The 26,565-nt window shown below is 47.7% G+C and overlaps 1 protein-coding gene across 1 annotated transcript; it reads left to right on the top strand.

Annotated features, from left to right (window-relative positions):
• Window positions 1-26,213, top strand: ADORA3 (adenosine A3 receptor). The gene is made up of 7 exons (XM_075540401.1): window positions 1-335; window positions 3,255-3,861; window positions 15,778-15,880; window positions 20,359-20,706; window positions 22,450-22,504; window positions 23,265-23,365; window positions 26,095-26,213. The coding sequence occupies exons 1-7, from the start codon at window positions 1-3 to the stop codon at window positions 26,211-26,213; spliced, it is 1,668 nt and encodes a 555-aa protein (XP_075396516.1).
• Window positions 26,214-26,565: the final 352 nt, after the last annotated feature.

Here is a 26,565-nt window from a genome sequence, read left to right as displayed (position 1 = left end):
ATGGCCTTGACGTTGCCCAGCATCACCTACATCACCGTGGAGATTCTCATCGGGCTCTGTGCCATCGTGGGCAATGTGTTGGTCATCTGGGTGGTCAAATTGAACTCCAGCCTGCAGACCACCACCTTCTATTTCATCGTTTCCTTAGCCCTGGCTGACATTGCTGTTGGAATACTGGTCATGCCTTTGGCCATTGTCATCAGCCTGGGCATCACAGTCCACTTCTACGCCTGCCTGTTCATGAACTGTCTGCTGCTGATCTTCACCCATGCCTCCATCATGTCCTTGCTGGCCATTGCTGTGGACCGATACCTGCGGGTCAAGCTCACTGTCAGGTAACCTGTGTGAAGAGGGTGGAATGCAGGTGCTGAGAAAAGTTCCTGGCAAATGGGCCACCGAGTTCAGAGCTCATTTTTTTTTTTTAGTGTAAAAAAACCCAAATTGATCCCTGAACTTGAAAAGGGGCAATTGAAAACAAAAAAAATCTCTATATATAGGGTCACTGAGGATTTGGCTGCTAACTGTAAGGTCCGTGGTTCAAATCCACCAGTGGCTCCTAGGGAGAAAGCGGAAGCTGTCTACCTGATGCTCAGGGCTGTGATGAGTCAGGATCCACTCGATAGGCATGGGTTTGGTTTATCTGGTCTATGAGGAGTTGATGCCTATGAGCCAAGGCTCAGAAATCAGTAATCGGAGTACTTTAATATCCCTCACCATTGATTAACGGGGCCTATTTGCTTCCCTGGGGTAGCTATGAGGAAAATATGATGCATCTTTCAATAACAAAAGGCTCTTGGCTTTTAAAAATGATAGGACCCGAGTAGATAAGAAGCAGAGAGATAAAGCTGATGGTTCTATTATCTACCAAATACGCGTAGGCTATTATTTCACCTTGGCTTCCTGTTCTGTGCCCATCCCCATCTTGATCTTGATCAAGGGAACCTCAGAATAAATATACATAGGGCTTCAAACATTTTGTGGAGCAACGGACTTCACAGATAGGGCGTTTCCCCATGAATTTTCAAAAGCACTCTCATGTCTGTTTATGGAACACTGGTAGTGCTGTCGCAGTGACTTTATAGGACAGGGCAGAACTGCCCCTGTGGACTTCCAAGACTGGAACTCTTCAGAGGAGTAGAAATTCTCACCTTTCTATCAAATGGCTTGTGGTTTTGAACTGGTAACCTCTCACTATGCCACTGGCACACATGCCCAGGGTTGGAATTGACAGTGAGGGTTTGGTTTTTGTTCTAGTTTGGGGGTGCTATAGGTTAGGCACTGGGCTGATGGCCAACTGAAAGGCTGAAGGTTTAAACCCTCAGCCACTCTGCAGGACTGAAATGAGGCTGTCTGTTTCCTCAAAGATTCACAGTTTTAGAAACCCCATGGAGAGTCACTATGAGTCAGAATCGACTTGGTGGCATCAGTGAATGCGTTTCCTTGTCTCCTTCTGAACTGTGAGAGCCATTCCTGAAATAGTTCTCCATTGTGAAAGTAGTACCAGCCTTTCCTGTGACCAAGTAAAGAGAACAGATTGCCAAATGGAGAAATTCCAATTCCCCAGGGATCCTTAACGGTGTCAGTCTTAGGGAAAGAGCATGATAGGGAGCTATAAGCAAGCTGTAGCTACAGACCAGTCTGCCTTCAAATCCCAGCATCCTGAGGCTTGGTAGGCAAGTTATTGAGTTTTCTCTGCCTCATTCTTTCATCACAGTGGTTCAGATGTGTTGCGCTCAGATTCACTCGTTTCAATTTTCGCTCCACCACTTCTAGTTTGCACAGTTGCTTCACTTGTCTGTGGTTCACTTTTCTTACCTCTGAAATGGAGAGGATAACTGTTCCTTCCTCATAGAGCTAGCTGGGTTAACACATGTACAGCGCTTAGAAAAAGATGCCTTGCACGCAGTGGTTTTAACTGCTGTCATTTTCATCACTAGCATCAATAAAATGAAGACTATCAGAAAGATAGCGCATTTGTTGTGAGATTTCATTGAGGTGACGTCTACAGAGGAAAGAGCAGGGACTCAAAAAAGAGGAGTTGCCTTCTGGAAGGTTGTGTAGGATCTTGTCAGGAGGGAAGATTGAAGGAGACATGGTGATTCCCCCCCCCCGCCCCCACCGGATGAGACTCTCAAGGTTCTTGACATGATTCAACACCATCTTCGAATCTCCATCGAGGACTCATGTAGCTCAACACCAAGAGTGCATGTATGCCACTTGCAACAGAGGCAAGTATGGGTAGGGAAGCGTGGGAGAAGCACAATAGCCAAGTGGGACAGTGCACAGCACAGCAGGCAGCCATATGTTGAGACCATTCCTTACCAGGTAGACAATCCCATGAGACTTAAATGACTATTAATGGGCTGGAAATGGAGTCATGAACGGGTTATGCAAATACCTGACTCAAAGTTCTCACATTCCTAGTTCATTCTGGGTAGGTCCCAGAGAGGGTCACGGGGAGGAGATGAGCCAGTCAGGGTGCAGGCTAGCAACGATGAAACATACAACCTTCCTCTAGTTCCTAAAGGCTCCACCCCCTGCCTCCAACCCCACTATCATGATCCCAATTCTACCTTACAAATCTGGCTAGACCAGGGTATGTACACTGGTACAGATAGGAACTGGAAACACAGGGAATCCAGGGTGGATGATCCCTTCAGGACCAGTGCTGAGAGTGGCAATATAGGGAGGGTGGAGAGAAGGTGGGGTGGAAAGGGAGAACTGATTATAAGGATCTACATATAACCCCCTCCCTGGGGGATGGACAACAGAAAAAAATAGTTGAAGGGAGACGTCGGACAGTGTAAGATCTAACAAAATAATAATTTATAAATTCTCAAGGGTTCATGAGGGAAGGGGAGCGGGGAGGGAGGGGGAAAATAAGGAGCTGATGCCAGGGGATTAAGTGAAGAGCAAATGTTTTGAGAATGATGAGGGCAATGAATGTACAAATGTGCTTGACACAATTGATGTATGTGTGGATTGTGATAGGAGTTGCATGAGCCCCTAATAAAATGATTAAAAAACAAACAAAAGAAAGCTACCAGAGAAGTTGGCTGGATTTTTTTTTTCTAATTGCTATCTGTCTGTCTTGTCCTTATAACCAGTAGAGTTTGGCTGCAGTCACTGTGTGCCCTTAGTGCTTAGGAAACCGCATGCTGCACTTCTCAATTTCGATAATTTTGCTAGCTCCAACTTCCCAATCCTTGAGCAATTCCTGCCATGAACTTATGGGCTCTTTTCCCTTCAAACAGATACAAGAGGGTCACCACTCAGAGAAGAATATGGCTGTCACTGGGCCTTTGCTGGCTGGTGTCATTCCTGGTGGGATTGACACCCATGTTTGGCTGGAACATGCAACCGTTCCTGGAGCGCAACCAAAATGTCACCTACATTCCATGCAAATTCCGTTCTACTATGAGAATGGACTACATGGTCTACTTCAGCTTCTTCATCTGGATCTTGATCCCTCTGGTTGTCATGTGTGCCATCTACCTTGACATCTTCTATGTCATCCGGAACAGGCTTAATCAGAGCTCGTCTGCCTCCAAAGAGACGGGGGCATTTTATGGACGGGAGTTCAAGACAGCGAAATCCCTGTTCCTGGTTCTCTTCTTGTTTGCTTTGTCCTGGCTGCCTTTATCCATCATCAACTGTATTCTCTACTTTCAGGGGGAAGTATCAGATGTTGCGATATACTTGGGTATCTTGCTCTCCCATGCTAACTCCATGATGAACCCTATTGTCTACGCTTGCAAAATAAAGAAGTTCAAGGAGACCTACCTCTTGATCTTTAAAACCTGTATGATTTGCCAGTCCGCTGATTCCCTGGACTTAAGCAACGACAGGTCTTCAGATGCAGTCCTCCATGGAAAATGACTTTCAGACTCAGACTCAGAGACTCTTGAGGACCCAGTCACGTGGACCAGGGCTTTGACATTCCTTCCACCGGGAGGGAGAGCATTTGGCGGGCTGCCTCCAGTTGTACCTCTCCTACCCTCTTCCTTGAAAGCAAGGACCTTCTGTAGACCTGACTTGAGGACAATGTACCATTGCTGCGACTGCCTCCTGCGTTCCTCCTACCTGTACAAAAGGAGACCCAGGGAGTCTGAAGGTGCCTCTCCTTCACCTACTGCTTGATGTGTTTGTGATGGTGACTCAGTTAGACTCTGTGGCAGTGTCTAAGAACCCTGCTCTTAGGAGAAGTCCAGGGGATGTTGGGAGCTCAGGGTGTAAACTGCTAAGCCACTTGTGAATGTATGTGAGTGAATAAAAAATTAGTTAGCTGTCGCCTGCAGCTGTTTGCTGGGGGTCAGGATTTTGAAACTTGGAGACCCAGCTGGCTGGTCCTGACTCTCAGCCTGCAAACGACCTAAAGCCATGGTGGGCATCCAGCGGTGTCCATTCTGGGCTTCTCGTGCCTTTTTGTAGAACACCTTTCCCCTTATGTCTGGGAGGATCAGAGCATTTTCTGGCTTTCTGAGCCATTCATCTATCGATAGAGAAAGAATGCTCCTGACTCTAGAAAACCCATTTCCCTTGAATAATTTCCAACTCATAGTGACCCTGTACACTAGACCTGTTATATAGGGTCAGCTCGATTCGAATCATTTATCCTGGTGCTTCATTTTCAAAGGAGTACAGAGCTATAGGGCAGCGTGGGTAAGGCCAGAAGAGACAATGGATTGCTATTATGCCGAGCACTTTGTCAGCATGAAGGAGTCATGGTGCCCAAAGAATTCATGGCCATGGTCCTAATTATAGAATAGCAGAAAACACGCGAAAGTGGTCCCCAAATCGTGATTGGCGGAGGAACAATGAATCACTGTCTCAAGCACAACTACCAGGAAAGGAGGGTCGTGATTGTGCCATGTAAATGATTTCAGATCCCAAGACCTTACAGTAGGGATTCTCAAACTATGGCCCACGGGCCACATGTGGCCCGCTGGGGACATTTATCCAGTACGCCGGGTGTTTTTGCCCGTTTTGGTTTTTTACTTCAAAATAAGGTATGTGCCGTGTGCATAGGAATTTGTCCATAGTTTTTTTTTTAAACTATAATCCGGCCCTCCAATGGTCTTAGGGACAGTGAACTGGCCCCTGTTTAAAAAGTTTGAGGACCCCTGCCTTACAGGATTTTCTGTGGTGTGACTCAAAGCCTGAGGCCCTGACCCCACACTCTCCATCAAGGATACACCCAGGCAAGTTCCAGGCCTGACTCAAAAATTCACTGCCATCAAGTGGATTCTGACTCATAGTAATCCTATAGGACAGGGTGGAAGAGCTCGGTGGGTTTCTGAGATGACAACTCTTTAGGAAACCACAAAGTCTTCCTCCTGAGGAGCCACTAGTGTTTCAAACTGTTGACCTCTGACTAGCAGCCCAATAAGTAATCGCCACACCACCAGGGCTCCTTCCTGGCCTGGCCAGGCAGTTTTAATCCACTTTCAAACACACCCTGCCCAAGGGCAAAACATTTTACTTGGCCAGTTCATGGCCAGAGCCCTGGTGGTATAATGGGGCATGCACTGAACTGCTAACCACAAAGTCATGGGCTCGAACCCACCAGCCTTTCTGAGGGAGGAAAATGAGGCTGCTTATTCCTATAAAGACTAAAAAGTCTAGGAAGCCCAATGGGCCAGTTCTATGTTGTTCTGTGGTATCCCGATGAGTTGAAATTGACTTGATGGCAGTGAGTATGGAGTTTTGGAGTTCATGGTCAGGAAGAATTCAGTGCAGGCTGGATTGATGTCAAGACTCCAAACAGAGTTGTTTTGTGGTATACAGTGTAGTTGTCTACAAACCAGTTGCAGTTCTAATATAATATTCACGCCCCTACTGATGCCAGAGTTTATCACCGCCCTCTCCCCCCCACCTCACACCACTAGTGAGAATAGTTTCAGAACAGAGGATTTGAACACAACCCCACTGTCCTAATAATGATTGGTCTTAATAACTTCCCTCTCAACATTTTAAAGGCTTGTTGGGGTAGCAAGGACTCCTGGTGGCATAAGTGGGTTAGGTATTGGGCTGCTAACTGCAAAGTCAGTAGTTTGAACCTACAAGCAGTTCCTTGGGAGAAAGAAGAAAGAGCTCCTGTAAAGAGCCACAGCCTCAGAAAGATTTACCGATTCGGTGACAGTGCATAGGTATTGGGGTAGCAGCATTTTATTCTTTTTTAAAGTAACAAAACACTTTTTATTAATATATTTTTAAGAACCCTGGTGATACTGTTGAATAAGCATTTTACCATTAACCATGAAGTCTACAGTTCAAACACACTAGCTGCCCCACAGGACAAAGTTGAGGCTGTCTGTTCCTGTACAGACTTACAGCCTTGGAGACTGTCCATAGGCCACTAGGAGTTAGGATCAACTTCATGGCTGTGAGGGAGGGACTATGTCAACTCCTGGGTAAGGATAGTGGTGGCACCCAACCTCTCAATGGGAGCCCAGCCTGATGACAAGTCACCTCCTTGGTGTCATCAGCCTTTTTGTATGAGAGAGAAACAACACACACAGAGTCATTGATTAAGAATGAGAGACTGAGCAGAATCAAGTCCTCTTTGACCCTTTGTCTTTTGCTGAAGCTGTTCTTGCATCTGGTTCCTCAATCTCCTATTGCGCTGCCTACTGATCTTAGGGGTTACCAGAGTACTACCAATGGGGAATTGACTTCGGACCCCTGCATCCACCAGCCTGTGCCCCCTGCTCTCTTTGCTTCATCATCATGCTTCCTGTTCATCCACTGCCATGAGCCAGGGGAAGCCTGACTTCACCCAGACTGCACCTATGAACTTCGACTTCTACATCAAGCCTTGTCTTGATCTGCATTTCATGCTAGACAGACACAAACAAGTGTGGTTTTCCTCCTTTAGAGAACCTGACCAAACACAATGGCAGTGGGGAATATATTTTTATTAAATAAAAGTAAAGTTTCATTGAACATTGATTTAGATAGATAGATAGATAGATAGATAGATAGATAGATAGATAGATAGATAGATAGATAGATAGATAGATCGATATTTAAACCAAGTAAATTAAAGCGTTTTCCTTAAGGTCGTTCCTGATTTGATTTCAGATGTTTTCCCATCATTTTGTTAGGATGTCTTCCCAAAGGATTGGGTTGATTCCGGGAAGGGCCTTTCTCCAGTTGCAGAACTGCGAGGAAGCACGCCTCAGCTCTCAGTCGAGGGCAACCTTCCTACAACACTGCTTCATTTAGAACCTGCCCTTTCTGGAAACTTGACTCAAAGGGACCACTTCCTTCAGAACAAAGCAGCATTCAATCCCGAATGCTATGCAATGTTATTTGTGCCATAGGACAAGCTGTTATGGTGTCCGAGGTTCAGGGAAAACTCCTGCCCCTTACATTATCCTCCCCTTCTCCCCTGTCTTGACTACTGCTGTTTAACAAACCCACGGATGGCTTTCAGGAAGGTGGTGTGTTTTTGTTTTTGCTTTGCTTTGTTTTGTTTTGTTTCCTGCCAGCTGGGAATATCCTAAGAAGATAATGTGTTCCTTCAGCCCAGGTAACATTATGAAAAAAGGTTGACGTCGTCCAGGATTTTGTCTTGTTGGATCCACAATCAATGCTCATGGAAAGAGCAGTCTAGAGATCAAACAACACATTACATGGGGTAAATTCTGCTCCTTAAAGTGTTGAAAAGCAAGGAGGGTTACTTTGAGGACTGCAGTGTACCTGATCCAAGCCATGGTATATTCAGTCACCTCATATGCGTGTGAAAGTTGGACAGGGCATAAGGAAAATCCAAGAGGAATTGATGTGTTTGGATGGTGGTGGAGCATGGCTTGCCAGAAGAACAAACCGACCTCTCTGGGAAGAACTGCAGTCAAAATCTCTCTGGAGGCAAACCTTCACGTGGGGCATGTTGCCAGGAGAGACCAGTCTCTGGAAAAAGACATCATGCCTGGTGAAGTAAAAGGGCAGGGGGAACAGCAGGCCCTCGAGGAGATGGATTGACACCATAGCTGCAACAATAAGTTCAAACATAGGGTCAGTTGGGAGGAGGGCTCAGGGCCAGGTCGTGTTTCGATCTGCTGTACACGGGGTGTCTGTAACACAGGGTTTCAGAGCCCCCTCTAGGTCACCTAGCACCACCCCTACCCCACCACTGGCAGCATCCCAAGAGAAGCCCTAAAAGTGAAACTGTCTTTGGTTTGAAACCAAAAAAAAAAAGATGAACCAAAAATCGCTGGTGAGGAACTTGGCTAGAAGTGGTGGGAGCCATCCTGCTTTCGGGTTCAGAAATTAGTGCCACAGGAATCTCCCCTGAGCCACTTTCCTGGCACCTTTTCAGCTAAATTATAAAGAGCAACTGGCCTTCTCACGGCTCGCCTCTGAGCGAGGAAGAAAGGGAAGTTGATGTTTTCAGTAGGTGGCACCAGTGAGGACGCTGACAGCCACACAGGTGGTTTTGATGGCGTCCTGCTTGGGAATTCAAACCCCTGGGGAGGCAGGTACTCTTGTTTTATATCAATTCCGGTGTCAGGATAACCACAGGGAACAATTGACGGTAGGCAAGCAAGCAGGGCAATGAGATTCTTCAAACTGTCAGGATGTCTCTGGTGACTACCCAGACAGCAGGATCTAGCCTTTCGATCACTAGCAGTTAGGCACATAAAGGAGGTGCTCCACTTGTTTGCCTCTGAGCCAGGTAGTGAGTTCCAAACATTCCAGAGACTGCAGGTGTTAGTCTGGCACTTTAGAGAAACAAATCCACAGAAATTCACGTACGAGAGAGTTTGATATAAAGGTCAAGTGTGCATCAAGAAAACATCCCAACCTGGCGCTGCCCAAACCCACAAGTCCAGCATTAACCTATATGTCTGACACTAATCCACAAAGTCCTCCTCCATCTCACAGAACACACACAATGATGCCGACTGCAGGAGGAAAGCTGAATCAGTGAACGTGTAAGCATCTCAGTGCTGGTAGGGGTCTCCATGCAGCTGCTCCAGCACCCAGGGCTGCATCAGGGTAGGTCCATGCTGCTTCTCCTCAGAGATGTCTTGCAGGAAGTGAGCCTTGCCAGCTGAAGCAGAGAACTGGCTAAGGCAGCTGCACCCTGGTCCAACCATCACAAAGCAAGAGACCCAAGAACTCAAAAGGCAAGACTCATGGAGTCATTTATCTCTCCACCCTTCAATTAACCCCACATGAGTTTATTGGCCAGGTTGGCACAATAAACGAACTACCTGACTGCATAAAGTCATGTAGGCTGACTGTGATAACTTTTATTCCAAAGGAACAAGGTAAGAGCGCATACAGCAGAACCCAGGGTTGCCTCCCCCTTCTTCGCAAAATGAACTGAAACAAAGGTAGAGGCTGAACCTACATGCCCATCAGTGCATGAAAGGATAAACAAATGATGGAAGAGGACATCGCTCATTTGACAGTAGACGGGGAAAGACTATAAAATAAGGGGGAGTCGGCAGAACGGCACCAGAACAGACACCGAGAGGTATGGGAAATACCACGACATACGTAATCCTACAAGAGCAGTAACAACAAACAATAATGTCTGTGTGAAACATAAGTAGATATGTAGGTTGAAGAGGTATATACCACAGGCATATATAAGTTTGGCAGATGATATTGTTACATATGTATTTCTGTGCGCTGCAAATATACCCAGGTTTTTAGTACACCATACAAGGGGGCAAAGTTATGTAGACTTCTTAGCCATAGTCAAATACCTTGAGGGACTGAGTTAGTGGTCATGAGGGCTTAAAACTATAGTCTTGAGCCAGTCAGGGTGCAGTATAGCACTGATGAAACATAAAACTTTCCTCTAGTTCTTTAATGCCTTCCCCCAACCCCACCCCCATCATGACCTCAATTCTACCTTAGAAATCAGACTAGACCAGAAATGTACAATGCTACAGATAAGAGCCCGCACAGAGGGAATCCACGCTACATAAACCCCTCAGGGCCAACAATGAGAATAGAGATACCAGGAGGATAAGGGGAAGGTGGGGGGAGAAAGGGGGAATTGATCACAAGGATCAATATATAACCCCCTCCCAGGGGGAATGAACAACAGAAAAGTGGGTGAAGGGTGATAGAGGATGATGCAAAAGATGAAAATAGTAATCTACAACTTATCAAGAGCTCATGAGGGAGGGAGGGTGGGGGGGGAGGGGAGAAAATGAGGAACTGATATCAAGGGCTCAAGTAGAAAGAAAATGATTTCAAAATGATGATGGCAGCATATGTACAAATGTGCTTGACAGAACGGATGAATGCATGGATTGTGATGAGATGTAAGAACCCCCAATAAAAGTATTTAATAATAAAAAAGAACTATATACAGTCTTGGTGGTAGTAAGGGAGTGGATATCTAGGTCAATTGGCATAACAGTTCATCAATATTCCACCTTCTACGCAACTGGTATCGTAAAAAATGTGTGAGCAGGTATCTAAGGTGTAACTTTTGGTCACCTTTTGTTTGGAGCAAAGAGGAGTGAAAAAACCCAAAGACTCAAGGAAACAACCAGTCCAAAGGACTAATGGACCACACAAGCCACAGCCTGCACTTGCCTGAGACACGAAGAACTAGATGGTGCCCAGCCACTGGTACCAACCACTTTGACCAGGATCACAATAGAGGAGCACAGAGTGAGTGGGAGAAAAACATGGAGACAATATTCACAATCATAAATCGGACCAGACATCCTGGTCTGATAGAGTGGTGCAACTCCAAGACTGGGCCCTTAGTCACCTTTCAAACTGGGACCGGAATCCCTTCCTAGAGAGCACTCATCAGCAGTAAACAGGCCTATAAAGTGAACAATCACACCCATGAGCAACATTCTGCTCAGAACAATCAACCATACAAAACCAAAAGGCAGCGCTGTCCCCAAAACAAATGCCAAAAGGCCGGAAGAGGCAGGGAAGGTGACAAACGGAAACGGGAAACCAGGGAGGAAGTGGGAAGAATACTGCTGTTACATCGAGGGGACTGTAACGAACGTTATGAAGGAAAATGTGTATAGCCTGTTGAAGAGAAAGCTAATTTTCTCTATAAACTTCCATCCAAGCCATACATGTTTTAAAAAATGAGATGAAGTTTTGAGAAAAAAACCAAAGGCACATTTTGAATAAGTATGTTTCCTTATCTTATTTTGTCTTCATCAAGTCAACTCAATGCCTATTTTCTAGAGAAATTCTGTCCTTACACCCTAAGGACTGAGGAGACCGAGGACTTGAGCTTGTCCCAACTACATACTTAAATAGCAGTTGTTAACACCACTTCCTTTACCCCCACCTCCCCTTCTCCCATGTCCTCCTGGAACTGCCAGTCCCATTGTTTTCTCCTCTGGATTGTTTCCAGGGACAAGGGAACAGCAAGTGATACAAATTGGTGGTGAGGTGGGTGTGGGAGGCCTGGTAGGGTATAATCAAGGGTAATGTAACAAAGAAGAACTGCTGAATCCCTGGTGGGGACTGAACATGATAGTGGGACAGGAGGAAAGTCAAGGGAAATAGAGGAAAGAGCTGGGAGGCAAAGGGAATTTATAGAGGTCTAGATAAAGACATGTACATGTGCAAATATATTTATATATGAGGATGGGGAAATAGATCTAGGTGTATATATTTATAGGTTTGGTATTAAGGTAGCAGAAGAACATTGGGCCTCCACTCAAGTACTCCCTCAATGCAAGAATACTTTCTTCTATTAAATTGGCATTCTATGATGCTCACCTTCCCGTCAAGATTGCTGAACACAAATGTGTGCATAGCAAATGTGGTGAAGAAAGCTGATGGTGCCCAGCTATCAAAAGATAGAGCGTTTGGAGTCTTAAAGGCTTGAAGATAAACAAGCAGCCATCTAGCTGAGAAGCAACAAAGCCCACATGGAAGAAGCACACCAGCCTGTGTGATCACAAGGTGTTGAAGGGGTCAGGTATCAGGCATCATCAGAACAAAAAAATATTACTATAGTGAATGAGGGGGGGAGTGAAGAGTGGAGACCCAAAGCCCATTTGTCAGCCACTGGAGATCCCCTTTCAGAGGGGTCTAGGGGAAGAGATGAGCCAGTCAAGGTGTGATGTAGCAACGATGAAACATACAACTTTCCTCTAGTTCCTAAATGCTTCCTCCTCCCCCACTATCATGATCCCAAATCTACCTTGCAAGTCTGGCTAGACCTGAGTGTGTACACTGGTGCAGATAGGAACTGGAAAAACAGGGAATCCAGGGCGGATGATCCCTTCAGGACCAGGGGTGTGAGGGGTGATACCGGGAGGGTAGAGGGAGAGTGGGTTGGAAAGGAGGAACCGATTACAAGGATCTACATGTGACCTCCTCCCTGGGGGATGGACAACAGAAAAGTGAGTGAAGGGAGACGTCGGACAGGGCTAGATATGACAAAATATTGATTTATAAATTATCAAGGGCTCATGAGGGAGGGAGGAGCGGTGAGAGAGGGAAAAAAAGAGGACCTGATGCCAAGGGCTTAAGTGGAGAGCAAATGCTTTGAAAATGATGAGGGCAAAGAATGCACAGATGTGCTTTATACAATTGATGTATGTATGGATTGTGATAAGAGTTGTATGAGTCCCTAATAAAATGATTAGAAATCAACAAACAAGCAAATAAGTAAATAAATAGCAGTTGTGCAGAGGGAGACTCTTGGTAGCCTCTCTAAGGTCTTCAAGTGTGTCGTCTGATTGCTAACGAGGACGCGGCATCATGTAATCGAGTGGCTTTGCTAGCTACGTGAAGTTGGGAAAGTTACTGAAATTGTCCTCGTTTGCAAAGCAAGTTTGATTAATCGCCATGTGTCAATTAGTTTGCACTCTAATGAGGTAAACAAGTTGGGTCATGTGATGTCTGTAGGTTTTCTACTTTTTCTTGTGGACATTTTCGAACGTGAAAAGTGGAGAGACGACAAGAATGCACCCTCATAGGTTTGACATCCTGTTTTCACAACCATCAACTTTTGAACTGACGGTAGGAGCAATTGTACAATTATGCTTGATCTAATTAAATTAACTAAGATCTCCCAATTAAATGATTCATAAAGGATAAAAAAAACCTATCAACTTCCGGCCAGCCCCGCCTCATTTGTATCCACACCCACTTATGCCCTAAACAGATGACTTTGACTTCCTAGGTGTCAAGATAGTTCATTGATAAAACATTTCCCTATGTAATTCCACAAAATGTTAAAGTACATTTGGTTTTTCTATCTCGAATTTTCCATTTGCTATTTATTTAAAGACAGTGAACTTGAATTGTACCCTCCTGGAAGTGTTAGATTCCTCGGGGGAGAAATACCCCTGTCCTGGCTTCACCTGAGAAAGAAGTCACACCAAAGCCAGGTTTGTGATCCAAGAGGGTTTCTATAAAGGATAGAAGCAGTGTCAGGCATTACAGAAACTGAACACAAGCACCCTCATGGCACTCACACCCACCTGGCGGAGGCAGGAGGCGAGGGAGAGGTGAGGGGAGAGGGGGGAGAGGAGGGAGAGAGGAAAAGGGGGAGAGGAGGGGAGGGGGGAGAATGGAAGGGAGGGGAGGGGAGGAGAGGGACACCAGGACCCCAACTTTGAGGGACCTTGGAGGAGCAGCTGGAAAAGAGAGGGTGGTCTCAGGTCTGGTCTTTTTAGGGCCCTCCACTGGGAGGCATGGTCCATGGTGCTCGTTGACCCCATTGGCTGAATTAAGCCCACCTGGCCAGATTGGGGTCCACCCAGGTGTACCACTCCCCTGGCTCAGGGCTCGAATGGGTGCATGTCCTTTAGCCTTTACCGGCTTCTAACTTGCTGTAGGGGCCCCCTGGGCACGGAGAGGAACAGCCCCCCATCCACTACCTAACAGAAGAGGCAACAGAACTAGCAGCAGCCAGTGATTGGTAGACAGAGGCACTCATTCTCGCCTTTCATTTGCTTCAGAATGGTACTTTTCCATGGCTCAGACTTTTAACATTTTTAACCAGCGTCTATCCATGCACAATCCACTTCTTCTCTGATGGCATTTTCTCTGGTATCCTAGGCACCATCTCCAAGCAGTGTTGTGTGTGTTTGCTTTGTGTGCTTCCGATCCGGGGTGAGTGCTTTAAAAGGCTGTCATCCATCTTGCAGCCAAGCAACAGCCGAGCAAAGGAACCTGCTTCTCCGAACACCCAGCCACATGAAACCAAACGGGCAGGATTTGCCCAAAGGCAACACTCAGGGGCCTGAAAGGACAGGAAAGATAGGCGAATGGAAAGGAGGAACCCAAGGACTCAGTGGGAAGAAGGCACGTTATGAAGCAGAATGTGAATAAAATGCTAAATGGAAAACAATTTACGCACTTTCACCGAACCACAGCAAAAAGACAAAAAAACAAAAAACAAACAAACAAGCAAAAATCTTTTCTTTTTAGCATGTATCATGCTCTCTCCAGATCAGAATCTAAGGCCCATGAAAGTCCTTGCCTGTCTTCTCAATGTCTCCATATTGCCCAATTAGATGTCCATTAAATTGTGTGCCCTTAATAAAGATCTGCTAGGTGAATAAATCAAAGAATTAATTCACCACACATAAAAATGAAGTGAACTTTAAAATAGTTCTAAAGCAATAACCACAAGTTCCAACTCTATAGTACTTATCTATTGATATGAAACAAATGGTCCCAAACGTGGAGGGTTAAAACAATAGCCATGCATTAGCTCCGCTGGTTCCTCGGGCTCAGGACTTCAGGGGCATCTTGGTTGGATGGTTCTCACCTTGGGTCTCTCCTGAGGTGTCTGGTTCTACAGTCATCCGAAGGCTTTGTTGGGGCTGGAGGGGCCTGTTTCGAGATGTTTCTCCTCTATATCTGGCAAGTTGGTTCCTCTGAGCAACCTCACACAATGGTGGTTGATGTCCTCAAGAGGGAGCAATGTCAGAGGGAAAGGGAAACTGCACATCTTTTATGACCTAACCTCAGATGTCACACACCATCAATTCTGCCATAATTTATTGGTCACACAGGCCTGCCCTGACTCATCTTGGGGAGAGACTACACAGACACCTGTATAGGAGGCTCCATCTTTGAGGTTGGCCTACTCCCAAACCATTCTCACGTCCAGAAGCAGAACGCAACCACAGTTTTCTTGTGAAAGCGTTTCACTGTGAGTTGGACCAGGACTAGCGAGCAGGTCATCGATTTGCCTTCAACATCCCGTACGTCGTCAGGTTCAGGTCAATGATGGCCTCCCTCCACTGTACCAGCGCGGGTCCCTTTTCCTCTCTGTCTCCTTTCCCCTTCCTCCTCCTTTCCCAGCCCTCTGAACTTTGTCCATGGGGAAATTCTGCCCTTCTGATCCCCCGTGGCTGATTAACCTAACACGGGGCGGAGTTCAGTTCCAAGTTTGAAGGGCAAGGGCCATCTTATTGGATGTCCCACGAGCCTCAATCTGACCAGTAAACCTGGCCTCTCTTATGATTTTCGGCTCGGTTCCACCTCTTTATCCCACTCCAGGCAGGACCTTCTCGTGTGTTCCTTCCCAGAACAACGGCCCTTTGATTTTCATTTCCCTCCTCTCCTCTGGACAGCAAGAGACCTTAAGCTTCTGAGAGTCCAGTCACAACCCACCAAACTAGGATGTAGAACACTGTCTTCGTGAACTAGGAGACGCCAGTTGACCTTGGTGTCCACCGAGACTGTGGTCCTTAACAATAATTTTCAAACATCATCAGTCCCGTTGGCATTCATTGGGTGCTCCCTCTGCCCCGTTCTCCCTCCAAGCAAGATAGCACATGATCTATTGCCCTGAAACAGATGCTGGATTCCGGAGAGTCCTGGGTACGTTCATTCCTGTCGAAGATTTGTTTCTTTCCGGTGATGGTGCTCTTCCTTGTACTCTCCTTGGCTCTCTCCTCAGGTAAGAGGTGGGGCAGGACCGTCTCGAGCCCGCCAGTCTGCGGTCCTTCCTGTTGTAGTTGTCCGTTGCCGTCAAGTGAGTTCTGACTCATGACGGCCCCATGTGTGCACACGAGAAGTGCTCATAGGATTTCTGAGCTGGTGACTTATTTTAAAAAAATAAATCATTTTATCGGGGGTGACTTCTTTTTTCTTTTAAATAAATTATTTTATCGGGGACTCATACAACTCATAACAATCCATACATCAATTGTATCAAGTTCATTTGTACATATGTTGCCATCATTTTCAAAACATTTCCTTTCTACTTGTACCCTTGGTATCAGCTCCTCTTTTTCCTCTCCCTCCCCTCACCTCCCACCTTCGTGAACCCTTGATAAATTATAAATTATTATTATTTTCATATCTTACATTGTCCACTGTCTCCCTTTGCCCATTTTTCTGTTGTCTGTCCCCTAGGCAGGGAGGGGCAGAGGGTGGGCCTTATACATTGAACATTGTGATCGGTTCTCTCTTTCTCGCCCTTCTCCCTGCACCTTCCCCGTACCCTCATGGTATCGTTACTCCCATTATTTTTCCTGTGTGGTTTATCTGTCCTGGATTCCCTGTGTTTCCAGCTCTTATCTGTACCCATGTACATGCTCTTGTCTAACCAGATTTGTAAAGTAGAACTGGGGTCATGATAGTGGGGAGCGGGGCAAGCTTTGAAGAACTAGAGGAATGTTGTGTGTTCTGTCGGTGCTATGCTACATCCTGGCTGACTCCTTCTTTCCTTGTGACCCTCCTGGGAGGGGGTGTCCAGTTGTCCAGTCCACAGATGAGCTTTGGGTCTCCACTCTGACCCTCCTCATTCTCATTGACATGATTGCTTGTTTTGGGCCTCTGATGCCTGATACCTGATCCCATCAACACCTCGTGATCACACAGGCTGGGGTGCTGCTTCCAAGTGGGCTTGGTTGCATCCCTGCTAGATAGCTGCTTGTTTAACTTCAAGCCTTTAAGACTCCAGGTACCATATCTTCTAATCACCGGGCACCATCAGCTTTCTTCACACTTGCATAAGCACCCATTTTGCCTTCAGCAATCATGTTGGGAAGATGAGCACCACAGAATGCCAGGTTCTTAGAACAAAGTGTTCTTGCATTGAGGGAGGACTTGCGTAGGGACCCAATGCCCAGCTGCTACCTTAATACTTAACATTTAGATATATGTACATAGACTTATATCCCTATCATTATATATTAATATATATACATGCGTGTATGCCTGTGTTTATACCTCCATAAATCTTTTGTTTCCTAGTTTTCCCTCTATTTCTTTTTACTTTCCTCCTGTCCCATCATCATGTTCGACCTTCCTCCGACTCTCAGTACTTTCTCTCGGCTACATTGCACTTGATCAAACCCCACCAGGCATTCTATGCCTTCCTCGCCATTGATTTTAGATGTCTTGTTGTTCCCTTGTTCCTGGGTTTGTTGGCACCCCCACCTTTCCTCTCCCATGCCTCCCCCTCTAGAACCGTCAGTCCTGTGGTTTTCTCCTCGGGATTCTAAGCAATCCTGCCTATCTAATATAGATAGACATTTTTTGAAGCCTATAAATAGTTCCAGGCCTGTCTGTTGATCCTTATGAACACTTTCCAATCAGGTCTGATGAGGTGCCAGTGAAGTCTATTTTCAGGATTCCTCGGGCACTTTGTTGCTTTGCTCCCCTTGCTGCGCTGTTTCCCCGCAGTGTGGGGGGCTCAGGCCAGGCACAATTCCCTCACTCTGCCTCTGGTGCTGTTCCCCCCCGTAGCACTTTGGGTCAGTGAGGGGACGTCGTGTCTCATGGTGGGGCCGGCACTATGGTCCTCTCTCTGCATTGGCTGCTCGGAGCAGGAATGTCGTCCTTGAGGCTTGTGGGCCAGGGTGAGGTCCACTCTCTTTCCCTCTTAGTTGGCTTCGGTGTGGTCTGGGCAGACCCACCACTCTCCCCGGACTAGTCTTCAGTGCTGCCCTCTGCAGTGCATTCTGGGCGTAGCTGGGATAGGGGCTGCCCCGCAGTCCTCTCGTCCTCTCGGTTAGTTCCATGCTTCTTGCCAGGATGCTGCCCCTCAAGGTTGGGGGGTCCAATCCCTCTCTCCCTTTCCTGTGGAGACATGGACAATACTTTCCCAGTGGGTGGGTCAGTGCCCTGTCTCCCCACTACCCTCGTCTGTTTTTCTTTTCTCCTCCTCTCAGTTGGCTGCCAGATGCATCCCTGGGTTGGATCTGCCCTCTCCCAGAGTGCCTGGATGTCGCCCTGGGAATGTATGCGTTTAGTAGCTTTTCCCCTTGTGCTTTTAAAACTTACCGCAGTGTACTCATGTATTTGTTGTTTTGTGCTTGGCTTACTTCACTTAGCATAATTTCCTCCAACTCTTCTCATGAGACTTTGTGCTTCCTACGTTCACCACTGCTTTTGGGGACGTGTAGTGCTCCACTGTATGTATACACCAGAGCTTTTTAATCTACTCTTCTGCTGATGGCTGTTTTCAACTCTTTGCAATTGTGAACTGTGCTGCAACGGACACTGAAGGGCAGCTCTCTGGTCGTGGTCTGTTTCTTACTTCTTCTGGGTGTATGCCCGGTAGGGGGATTGCTGAGTTGTAGGGTAGCTCAATTTCCATCTGTTTTAGGTATCGCCAGATCGATTTCCATAGTGGCTGTACATACCTACAGGCCCACCAGCAGTGGATGAGAGTTCCTATCTCACCACAGCCCCTCCGACACTTGTTGCTTTCTGATTTTTTGAATTAGACTATCTTTGAGAGTGTTAGATGGTATCTCATAACTCTTTTTAATTTGCATTTCCCTTACAGCTGGTCATCGGGAACATTATCTCTTATGTTTATTGATCATTCGGGTTTCCGCCACTGTGAAATTTCTGTTCAGGTCATTTGCCCACCTCCTCAGTGAAGCCTGTGACTTTTCCGAAGCCGATCTCCAGACTTCTTTTCCAAGGTGCCTCTGGGTAGTGAGAAGTCGCGCACGACCAGTCATACCCAGGGCTCCAGCCATCTTCCTAAACCACACACTGTTCATTCCAACTCCTAAGACCCCTAGAGTGCAGAGAACAGCTCCCTCCAGTATCTGAGACAGAATCTGTCCTGGAGTCCACAGCCTCCTTTTCTTCCATGGAATCGCTGGTCGGTTCAAACTGCTCACCTCCTGGTTAGCAGTCCAACGTATAACCCACTAGGCCACAAGAGCGCCTTGTAGTCTGCCTGGCGACACTGGGTTTCCTTCTCCCCTCTTACTTTGGATGCCTGCCTATTAGCCCTAACCACCAAAAGGAACATAAAAGGAGGTGAAAAAGAATGTGCTTGTGTTTGCTCTTGGCCTTCACTCTACTAAGCAGAGACATGGGGCCTTTGAAACACGTGGTTACATGAAGACCTTCCTGGTCTCTTTCCGTTTACCTAAATTCCTCTCCCCCTCCCGACCCCACTCCAGAGTGTTTGTGCAGATATATGAGGATGGGACTTTGCCCTTTCTGTCCCTACCCCATCCCCAAAGATGAGCCTCAGCAGACTGCCACCTCCAGCCCTGTGACCTTGGAGAGGTACTGGGCCCTCTGCGTCCATGCCTCTGCCTGTAAACCGAGGAGCACAGGCTCTTCCCAGTAGGGTTGTTTTCACCATAAGATGGTGTCAAGTGTGTGGACCTGCTGGGCAGCATTGTCCTGTGGAAGCAGCATGTCAAGGGTCCCTGGGGCAGTTCTGAAGACTCAGAGATAGGTGGGCTCTGCTCGCTCCATCTTCTGAGCCAGCTCCTTCCCCAGCCCTGGTCAAGCTGGGCACGGTGTGTATGACTTCCTTATGACGCAATGTCCTGGCCTGGCAGAAGTTCCTCATACAGATCTCGTACAAAAGAAATATGAGGTTCTTAGTCTCTCAAGACAGAACCTGACTTCTTTGTTTTCAGTCCCTAAGCAACCAGCATAAAGAAAGAACCTGCCCGGGCGTCTCCCTTTCTCTTTGAGGTGTCATGGTAGGTGGGGGAGAGGGGAAGGGGATCTTGCTCAAAGTCCAAGCTTCAGGCTCCTCCAGTCAACCCCTGCCGAACAATGGTGAGAGGCCTTCTAAATCCTTGCAGCAGATGGGGCCCATAATTTACCCTTGGGTGAGGGCAGGAGTCTCCGGGAGTGCGAACGTTAACACGGTTGGCTGTTCACTGAAAGATTGGCGGTTCAAGTGCACCCAGAAGTGCCTCCAAAGCAAGACCTGGTGATGTACTTCTGAAAAATCAGCCACCAGGCATCCTAGGGAGCACTGTTCTCCTCTGGCGCCCTTGACATTGTCATGGTTTGGAATCAACTCAACAGCAACTGACTTTTGCTTGCTTGTTTGACACAAATCAGCATCTAAGTCTTTTATTAATTGCCCTTCAGGAGGGCAGGAGCTGCTATGAGCTAGAAAGAACAGTGGCGTGGGTGGGTTTGTATGTATTTTGACAGACGCCATGGTCATGGATGAGAAGGTCAAGGAAAGCTTTGCTCTGGACACAGCCTTCGCCATCTGCAACTATGATACCTACTACAAGGACTACCCCAAATACTGGTGCCGAGGCTATTTCCGGGACTACTGCAACATCGTGGCCTTCACCCCCAACAGCACCGGCCGTGTGACCCTGAAAGACACAGGAAACCAGCTCATTGTCACTGTGTCCTGCCTGACCAAGGAGGACACCGGCTGGTATTGGTGTGGCATCCAAAAGGACTTTGCCAGGGATGACATGGATTTCACAGAGCTGGTTGTGACGGACAACAAAGACGTCCTCGAGGATGAGTTTGAGCCTGAGAAAGGTAAGGGGCCTTTCAAGGATCTCACTGAGGGCAACCCATGATGGGTGAGTGATTGTTAGTGAGATGAGTACTCACCGAAACCAGTCAACACTAGCTGTGGCCCTCTCGAGGATCTCTGGGGGGAACGTAGGTCTCTCCCTACTTCCAAGGCAGCACGGTTGTGGATGGTGCTGGGATTCCCTTGGAGAATGGGGGAGAGAAAGGCAACTGAGCCCTGGGAAGCTCTTGGGAATTCTATCCCTCACCAAGATCTGATTCCTGGGAATTTGGAAGATGCTCAGGAGATCAAACAGGTGTGAGGTTTTTGTGTGTATGGAGAAAATGAATAGACAGCCAGAGGAGACTGTGGATTTGATCTTGAATCTCTGTGCTCCGTGGCTTAGTGTCAGCTTGGGAGATCTTAGATTCTTAGCGTAGTTTCTTGTGAGGTGGCTGAGGCTGCAAAAGGTAACTCAGGTACCTGGAGGAACACCCTCAAATATTGTCCCTTTAAAGAACTTAATAAGTCACAGGGGGCAATATAATTGCCTAATGGTTCCATGTCTCCTATTACTTTTAAGGAATGCAGTTGACACTTGGAGACCCTGCTGGCTGGGTAGGCGGGACTGGAACCTCTGGGGACATTTTCCCCAAGCCTATCAGTTGCGATCCTTAGCCAAGACAAAGACATGGGGTCTCTATCACATTTCTTCTTTTAAATGTAAAGAAGAAAAATATATCTCTTTTTACACCAGAAAATCTCACGCTCTTGGACAGAGGACTTTTGGAAGGTATCTATCTTCTTCTCTTTTTCCTCCTGTAGAGTCCTATTGTGTCCATTTCTGAAAAGCACGTCTTCTGCTATCAACGCCCAGTTGGACAATGCCAGTAGGCCAGAACTAGGGACACAAAACAGACTTAAGAGAAGGGAGAGGGAGTTTTGTCTGTGCTAGAAGCAGAGCCTTGCTCACCTTGAATCACCTGGTAACTCATTCATTCAACAATACCCTCCACACCTGGTGTTTCTACTGTGGTTTGGTTCTGCATTTGCCTAACTGTGTAGCTTGTCCCGAGTTCTAGGTTCCCAATAAGAGAAGTCCCACCTAAATGCCCCCCCTTAGTTGCCACAAAGCACAGCACCTTCCTGGGCATTATCAGGGGAGCAGGTGGGTGGCCTTGATTGGATTTCTCCCCCTGGGTTTGGTGGCTGTTAGGAGGATGCTGTGGTAGGTAGAGACTGACCTTGAGGGGGCCCACGCCCCCCTCCCTAGAATTTTCCAACCACAAACCACTTCTAGTCCATACGGTGCCTTGGTGCAAATCTGGAAAATGAGCCTCTTCCTCCAGGTGCCCGGCTTGATTGGCAGGGAGTGGGACGGAAAGCCACCATCACGTGTTCCATGTAGCAGACACTGGTGGGGCAAGCCGTTAATGCATTCAGCTGCTAGCGGAAAGGATGGAGGCTGGAGTCCACGCAGGGCGGAAAGGATGGAGGCTGGAGTCCACGCAGGGCACCTTAGAACCCTGTGGAGGCCAGCCCCACCCTGACACACACCCAGGGTCACCAGGAGTTATGCTGTGGAGGACACGATGATACAGCTGGACCTGGTGCCCCTGCTCTGGCCCGGAGTCAGCCAGGGTAGTCCCGCTGTGGGGACTGAGAGAATGGCGGGCGGGCACGCACGCACCTGAGAGGCAAAGGAAGGACCAGGCTGTGGGCCCTGCTTGACTCTCAACAAATTCCTTCTGACTCCGATCTTCCAGACAGGAACCAAAGCTGCAGGACTTTCAAGTCTGTCCAGAAGTCCAAGTACTCCAGGTGAGAACCTTAAGGACACACGTGGATGTGAGTAGGTAGGGGGGGGGAGGGGGCAGTGGGGTGGTGGTGACCGTGTGTGGCAACCCCAAGACATGACAACTTGCACGTGTTACTTTTCACCCAGATGAGGTGTGTTTCCCTCAACCGGAAGCATACATTCTCAACGTACCTATTTGGTTTCCCTCAAACAAGTGTGGTGTAGGACCTTTGATTATAGGCTGCAGAAATACCCCTTCATTATTTTAATTGAAAGCGAGGGCGGGGGTCCTTTGGAAGAAGAAAGCAGTGTCTCATGAAATTCAGCGGCCAGGGGCGTGACCACTCTGAAAACGCGCCAGCACCCTCTCTCTGGCCCTAATCTACAGGGTGGCTGGGAGCCGGAGTTTTGTTTTGTTTTAATCGCTAATATTGTTTATGTGTGGGTCTCATCATCTCTCTAGACTGCCCTTGCTTGTTTCTTTACCACGGGAAAAGATCTTTCTCTTGGCTTATGAGTTTTTATTTCCCTCATTCAAGAGACCTGCAAGGAAACTTGATTCTCCTGCTTCCGGGCCTAAATTAGTTCCCCATTTTGATAAGGGGATCGCCGCGGGCCCACTTAAATGTGGTCTGGGGCCCAGAGTCACACCGTAGGAATACGGTTGGCAGGAACTGCTATGACCAGGCAGGAAGAACAAATTCCAGAGCAGAGTGTCGTGCGCAGAGAACCAAAATGTAGTTTCTCTCAAGAGGCGTGAAGGCTATCTGTGATTGCTTCCAGGATATCCACCCTCAGCATCTGCATACTTATCACGGCCTTGGGGGTGATCTCTGCAGTCAGACACTTGTCCAAACGAAGGCAAAGTCAAAGGCATCGGAGGGGTAAGTAGTAGTTGGGGGCAGGACTTAGAGAAAAGGAGTCCGGAAGCAGCTTTCAGACAAGTGAACGTGACCTGACAAATGTGGTCCTCCATTGTCTGGTCACATGGAGACCCAGGCGGTCAGTCTATCTGCTTCCTGGTGACAAACATGACCTGCGTGAAAGCAGAGGGTACTATGGTCTTCTTTGGTAGAGGTGCATGTAGCTCTGGAGGAGCCCTGGTGGCATCAGGGTGACCCACCGGGCTGCTGACCACAAGGTGAGCAGGCAGGTTCCACCAGCAGCTCTGCGGGAGACCCCCAGGGGCAGTGCTAGCCTATTCTGTCCTGTTGGCGGCTATGAGTCAGAATCGAGTGAGCCAGTGTAGATCTGGACAGAAGGAGGTCCCAGGACGGAAGGAGGCCGGAGCCTCTCCAACACACACCCTTTGGAGGCAGCCTTACTCTTTGATGGGAGGAAACGCCACCCATCTGAAAGGAGTAGGAGCCAAGGTCCCTGCCAAGGGAGTCTCTGGGACCCCGGAGTGAGCAGGCATAGAAAGTTCTCCTGAGATCAGTTATTACCTCACTTGGTCCTAGTCCTGAGCCAAGGACGAGGCTCAGTATCGTTGTGTTGCCCTTTGCCTCTCAGTGATTATAGGTAAAAGCCTACCGAGCAGCTCCCCGAACGGCCAAGATTCTTCTGTGGTTCCCACACACTTGGTAAGTTTCCTCTCTGGGTTTTGTCCCAGGACCTGCTGTGCACAGCCGCCTCCTTCCTGATAGGTGCTCTGTGGATCCGTCTTTCCTTCCCTTGGGGGCACCAGGAGAGGGCTCTCAGGAGCTGGGCTCTCAGTCCAGTGGACCTTGGGGGCCACCATGTGGTGATTCTGTAAACACACAGCTGTGTTCTCTAGACACAATGGCAGAAAGGTCAGATGCGGGCCACTGTTGCCCCTGGAGGGTTCCCCCCCCCCCTTTTTTCTTCTTCTTTTAAAAATGATGCCCCAAAACCACAGATACACTCTAAGATCATGAAGAGACAGTCGGCCTGACCACAGGCCCGGAGATGACCAGTGAGACACCAATCTTCTCTAGAGACAGAGGTGCAGGAAAGCACTATTTCAGAGAAAGAAGGAAACAACACCTGCTAAGGCCCTGCACAGGCTGTAGCCATAAGAATTTAAAATCTAAAGCTTCAGGCCATGAGGTCTTGTGGGGGAAAGGCCAGCCCCCTCCCCAACTAGCCGCAGGTTCGATGGGCGCAATTGTACTGTTGAGATAAAGATTATAATAAAGTCATAGAGAGCATGAGAGCTCGAAGAGAGATTGAAATAATGGAGTCAGACACATGTCACGGTAGCATGCTTACCTCAGCCTCACTTGGTGGTCCACGTGCAGAGAGAGAGATTTATTGCTAACTAAGGCTTACATATTCTCTTGGGACATGCAAGCCCGCTATTACAGGTGAAGACATGCGTCACAGGAAAGAGCTGTGCTATGGGTAATACAGTAATGGGAGGGGGTGATCTAGGGGTTCATATGCTATTGGAAGAGGAGGGAATAAGGGTACACATGTGACAAAATGGGCAGACCCTACATTCATGATGGCGGCCTAACCCTGGTTGCCTTACAGCTAGAGACTCTAAGATTCCAGGGGGGAGCGATCCACTGTCCCTAACAGCAGGGACTGAGCCCTGCTGATTGTGGGAGGGACAATGGTGTCTGCTTGCTCTGGATAGCTGGGAGTCTTCAGGGAGATACCTTGACAATCATTTACCATTAGTTGCAAGCAATGTCCTATATCTAACATATATTTGGGGGAAACTACTTAGGAGAAATCATTCTGTTTCCCACAAGGTCTGATACTTTTCATGTGACATTTGGGACCACTGTCCAGATAGCAAGAGCCCTAAGAAGTCGAAGCATTGGCTCCTACAGACGCCTTGGCGTGCTTGCCCTTAGGGCCTATAGGACCGTGGCGCATGCGAACACCATTTTCTCCGTTTTTGCTCAAGACAGCTCCCAGGGGGATACAATGGCAGTGTGGATTTTTACAAAAATCATGGCCACTTCTTTCAGTCACCATGTTGGACAGTTCTTCTTCTCCCCCCACCCCCAGGCCTGTTTTCTGCTCTGTCAATTGAAAACCTCCTCACATTCCCCAGGAATTGTTTGTATGTGTGTTCATTCGTTCATTCATTCATTCAACAAACAAGGACCATGCTACCTGCTGGGGATGAGCCAAAGAAGAAGCATCTGCCTTCCCGGTACTGCTGATGTAGTGTGAGCGAAGTGCCCACTAACACACACGCACACACACATGCACGCACGCACACATGCAACATTGCCAATGGGAAGAGGTGCCCTAAAGGAGAAACACGTGGTGCTGTGAAAGTTGAGGCACCAACACCCAACCACATTCCTCCTTAGCAAGGCATTGTACAACCTGCTGTGGCCTTGGCCGGTTACCTTGCACTCAGGCAATTGAAACACCACACTCTTGGACCACAATCACGTTCATATCACAAAAGCTTGGTGATGGGTGAATGCAAGCCAGGTGTAACCAATAATTTCCATTGAATGATCACTGAGCTGTCCCGAAATGTCATCTGTGAATATTGTTATATTGGTGACAAACTTTGATGTGTAGGCCCCAGATGACAGGGTTTGCCAACTTTTGCTGCATAAAAACGAAGCAGAGGCAAGTGCTAGGTCTCAGCTCCCTTAACCTTTTCTATTCCCCAACAAAGTAGGGGACTCTCTGAAGCTCCTCTTGCGTGTCCTGACTTCAAAGGAGACAGCTCAGACCGAACGGATGGAACTGAAGATTTATCTTATTTCATTCCTAAATAAAGTGATGCTACGTTAGAACCACCACGCCAAGTAAGTGGTCACCGTCTCAGACTGACTCCGATCTCACAGGCCCTTTGAAGGTTCTCTGCCACCTTGCTCACAATCGTTTGCTTTCAACAAGAACCACACTGGCCAGAGCAGCTGTGAGGGCTACAGTCAGGCTCTCAAGATCTTAGTCCTTGTGCATTCGATTAGTCGGAAGCAGGTCGAGGGAATAGGAGGTGCTTAATCTGGGCCTGGGGATCAGAGGTGACTTGTTATTTTCATCGTTAGCCAATAAATCTCTGGCCAGTGTTGAATGAACTTCATGGTATGACTTCTCTGGGCATATCATGGGAACGGTCTTTCTGGAAAGGTTTTTTTGAAAA

This window comes from Tenrec ecaudatus, chromosome 1 (genome assembly GCF_050624435.1).
Source record: "Tenrec ecaudatus isolate mTenEca1 chromosome 1, mTenEca1.hap1, whole genome shotgun sequence".
Classification (NCBI taxonomy): Eukaryota; Metazoa; Chordata; class Mammalia; order Afrosoricida; family Tenrecidae; genus Tenrec; species Tenrec ecaudatus.
The sequence above is the reverse complement of the archived record's forward strand: the minus strand, read 5'-3'. Positions and strand labels throughout refer to the sequence as shown.

What these genes read in the sequence shown, in the direction of transcription:
- ADORA3 (XM_075540401.1), top strand. Translation starts at nt 1, where the DNA reads ATGGCCTTGACGTTGCCCAGCATCACCTACATCACCGTGGAGATTCTC. An exon ending in CGGGTCAAGCTCACTGTCAG is followed by an intron (nt 336 to 3,254) that starts GTAACCTGTGTG and finishes CCCTTCAAACAG; the next exon opens with ATACAAGAGGGTCACCACTC. An exon ending in AAGTCAAAGGCATCGGAGGG is followed by an intron (nt 23,366 to 26,094) that starts GTAAGTAGTAGT and finishes TCCCCAACAAAG; the next exon opens with TAGGGGACTCTCTGAAGCTC.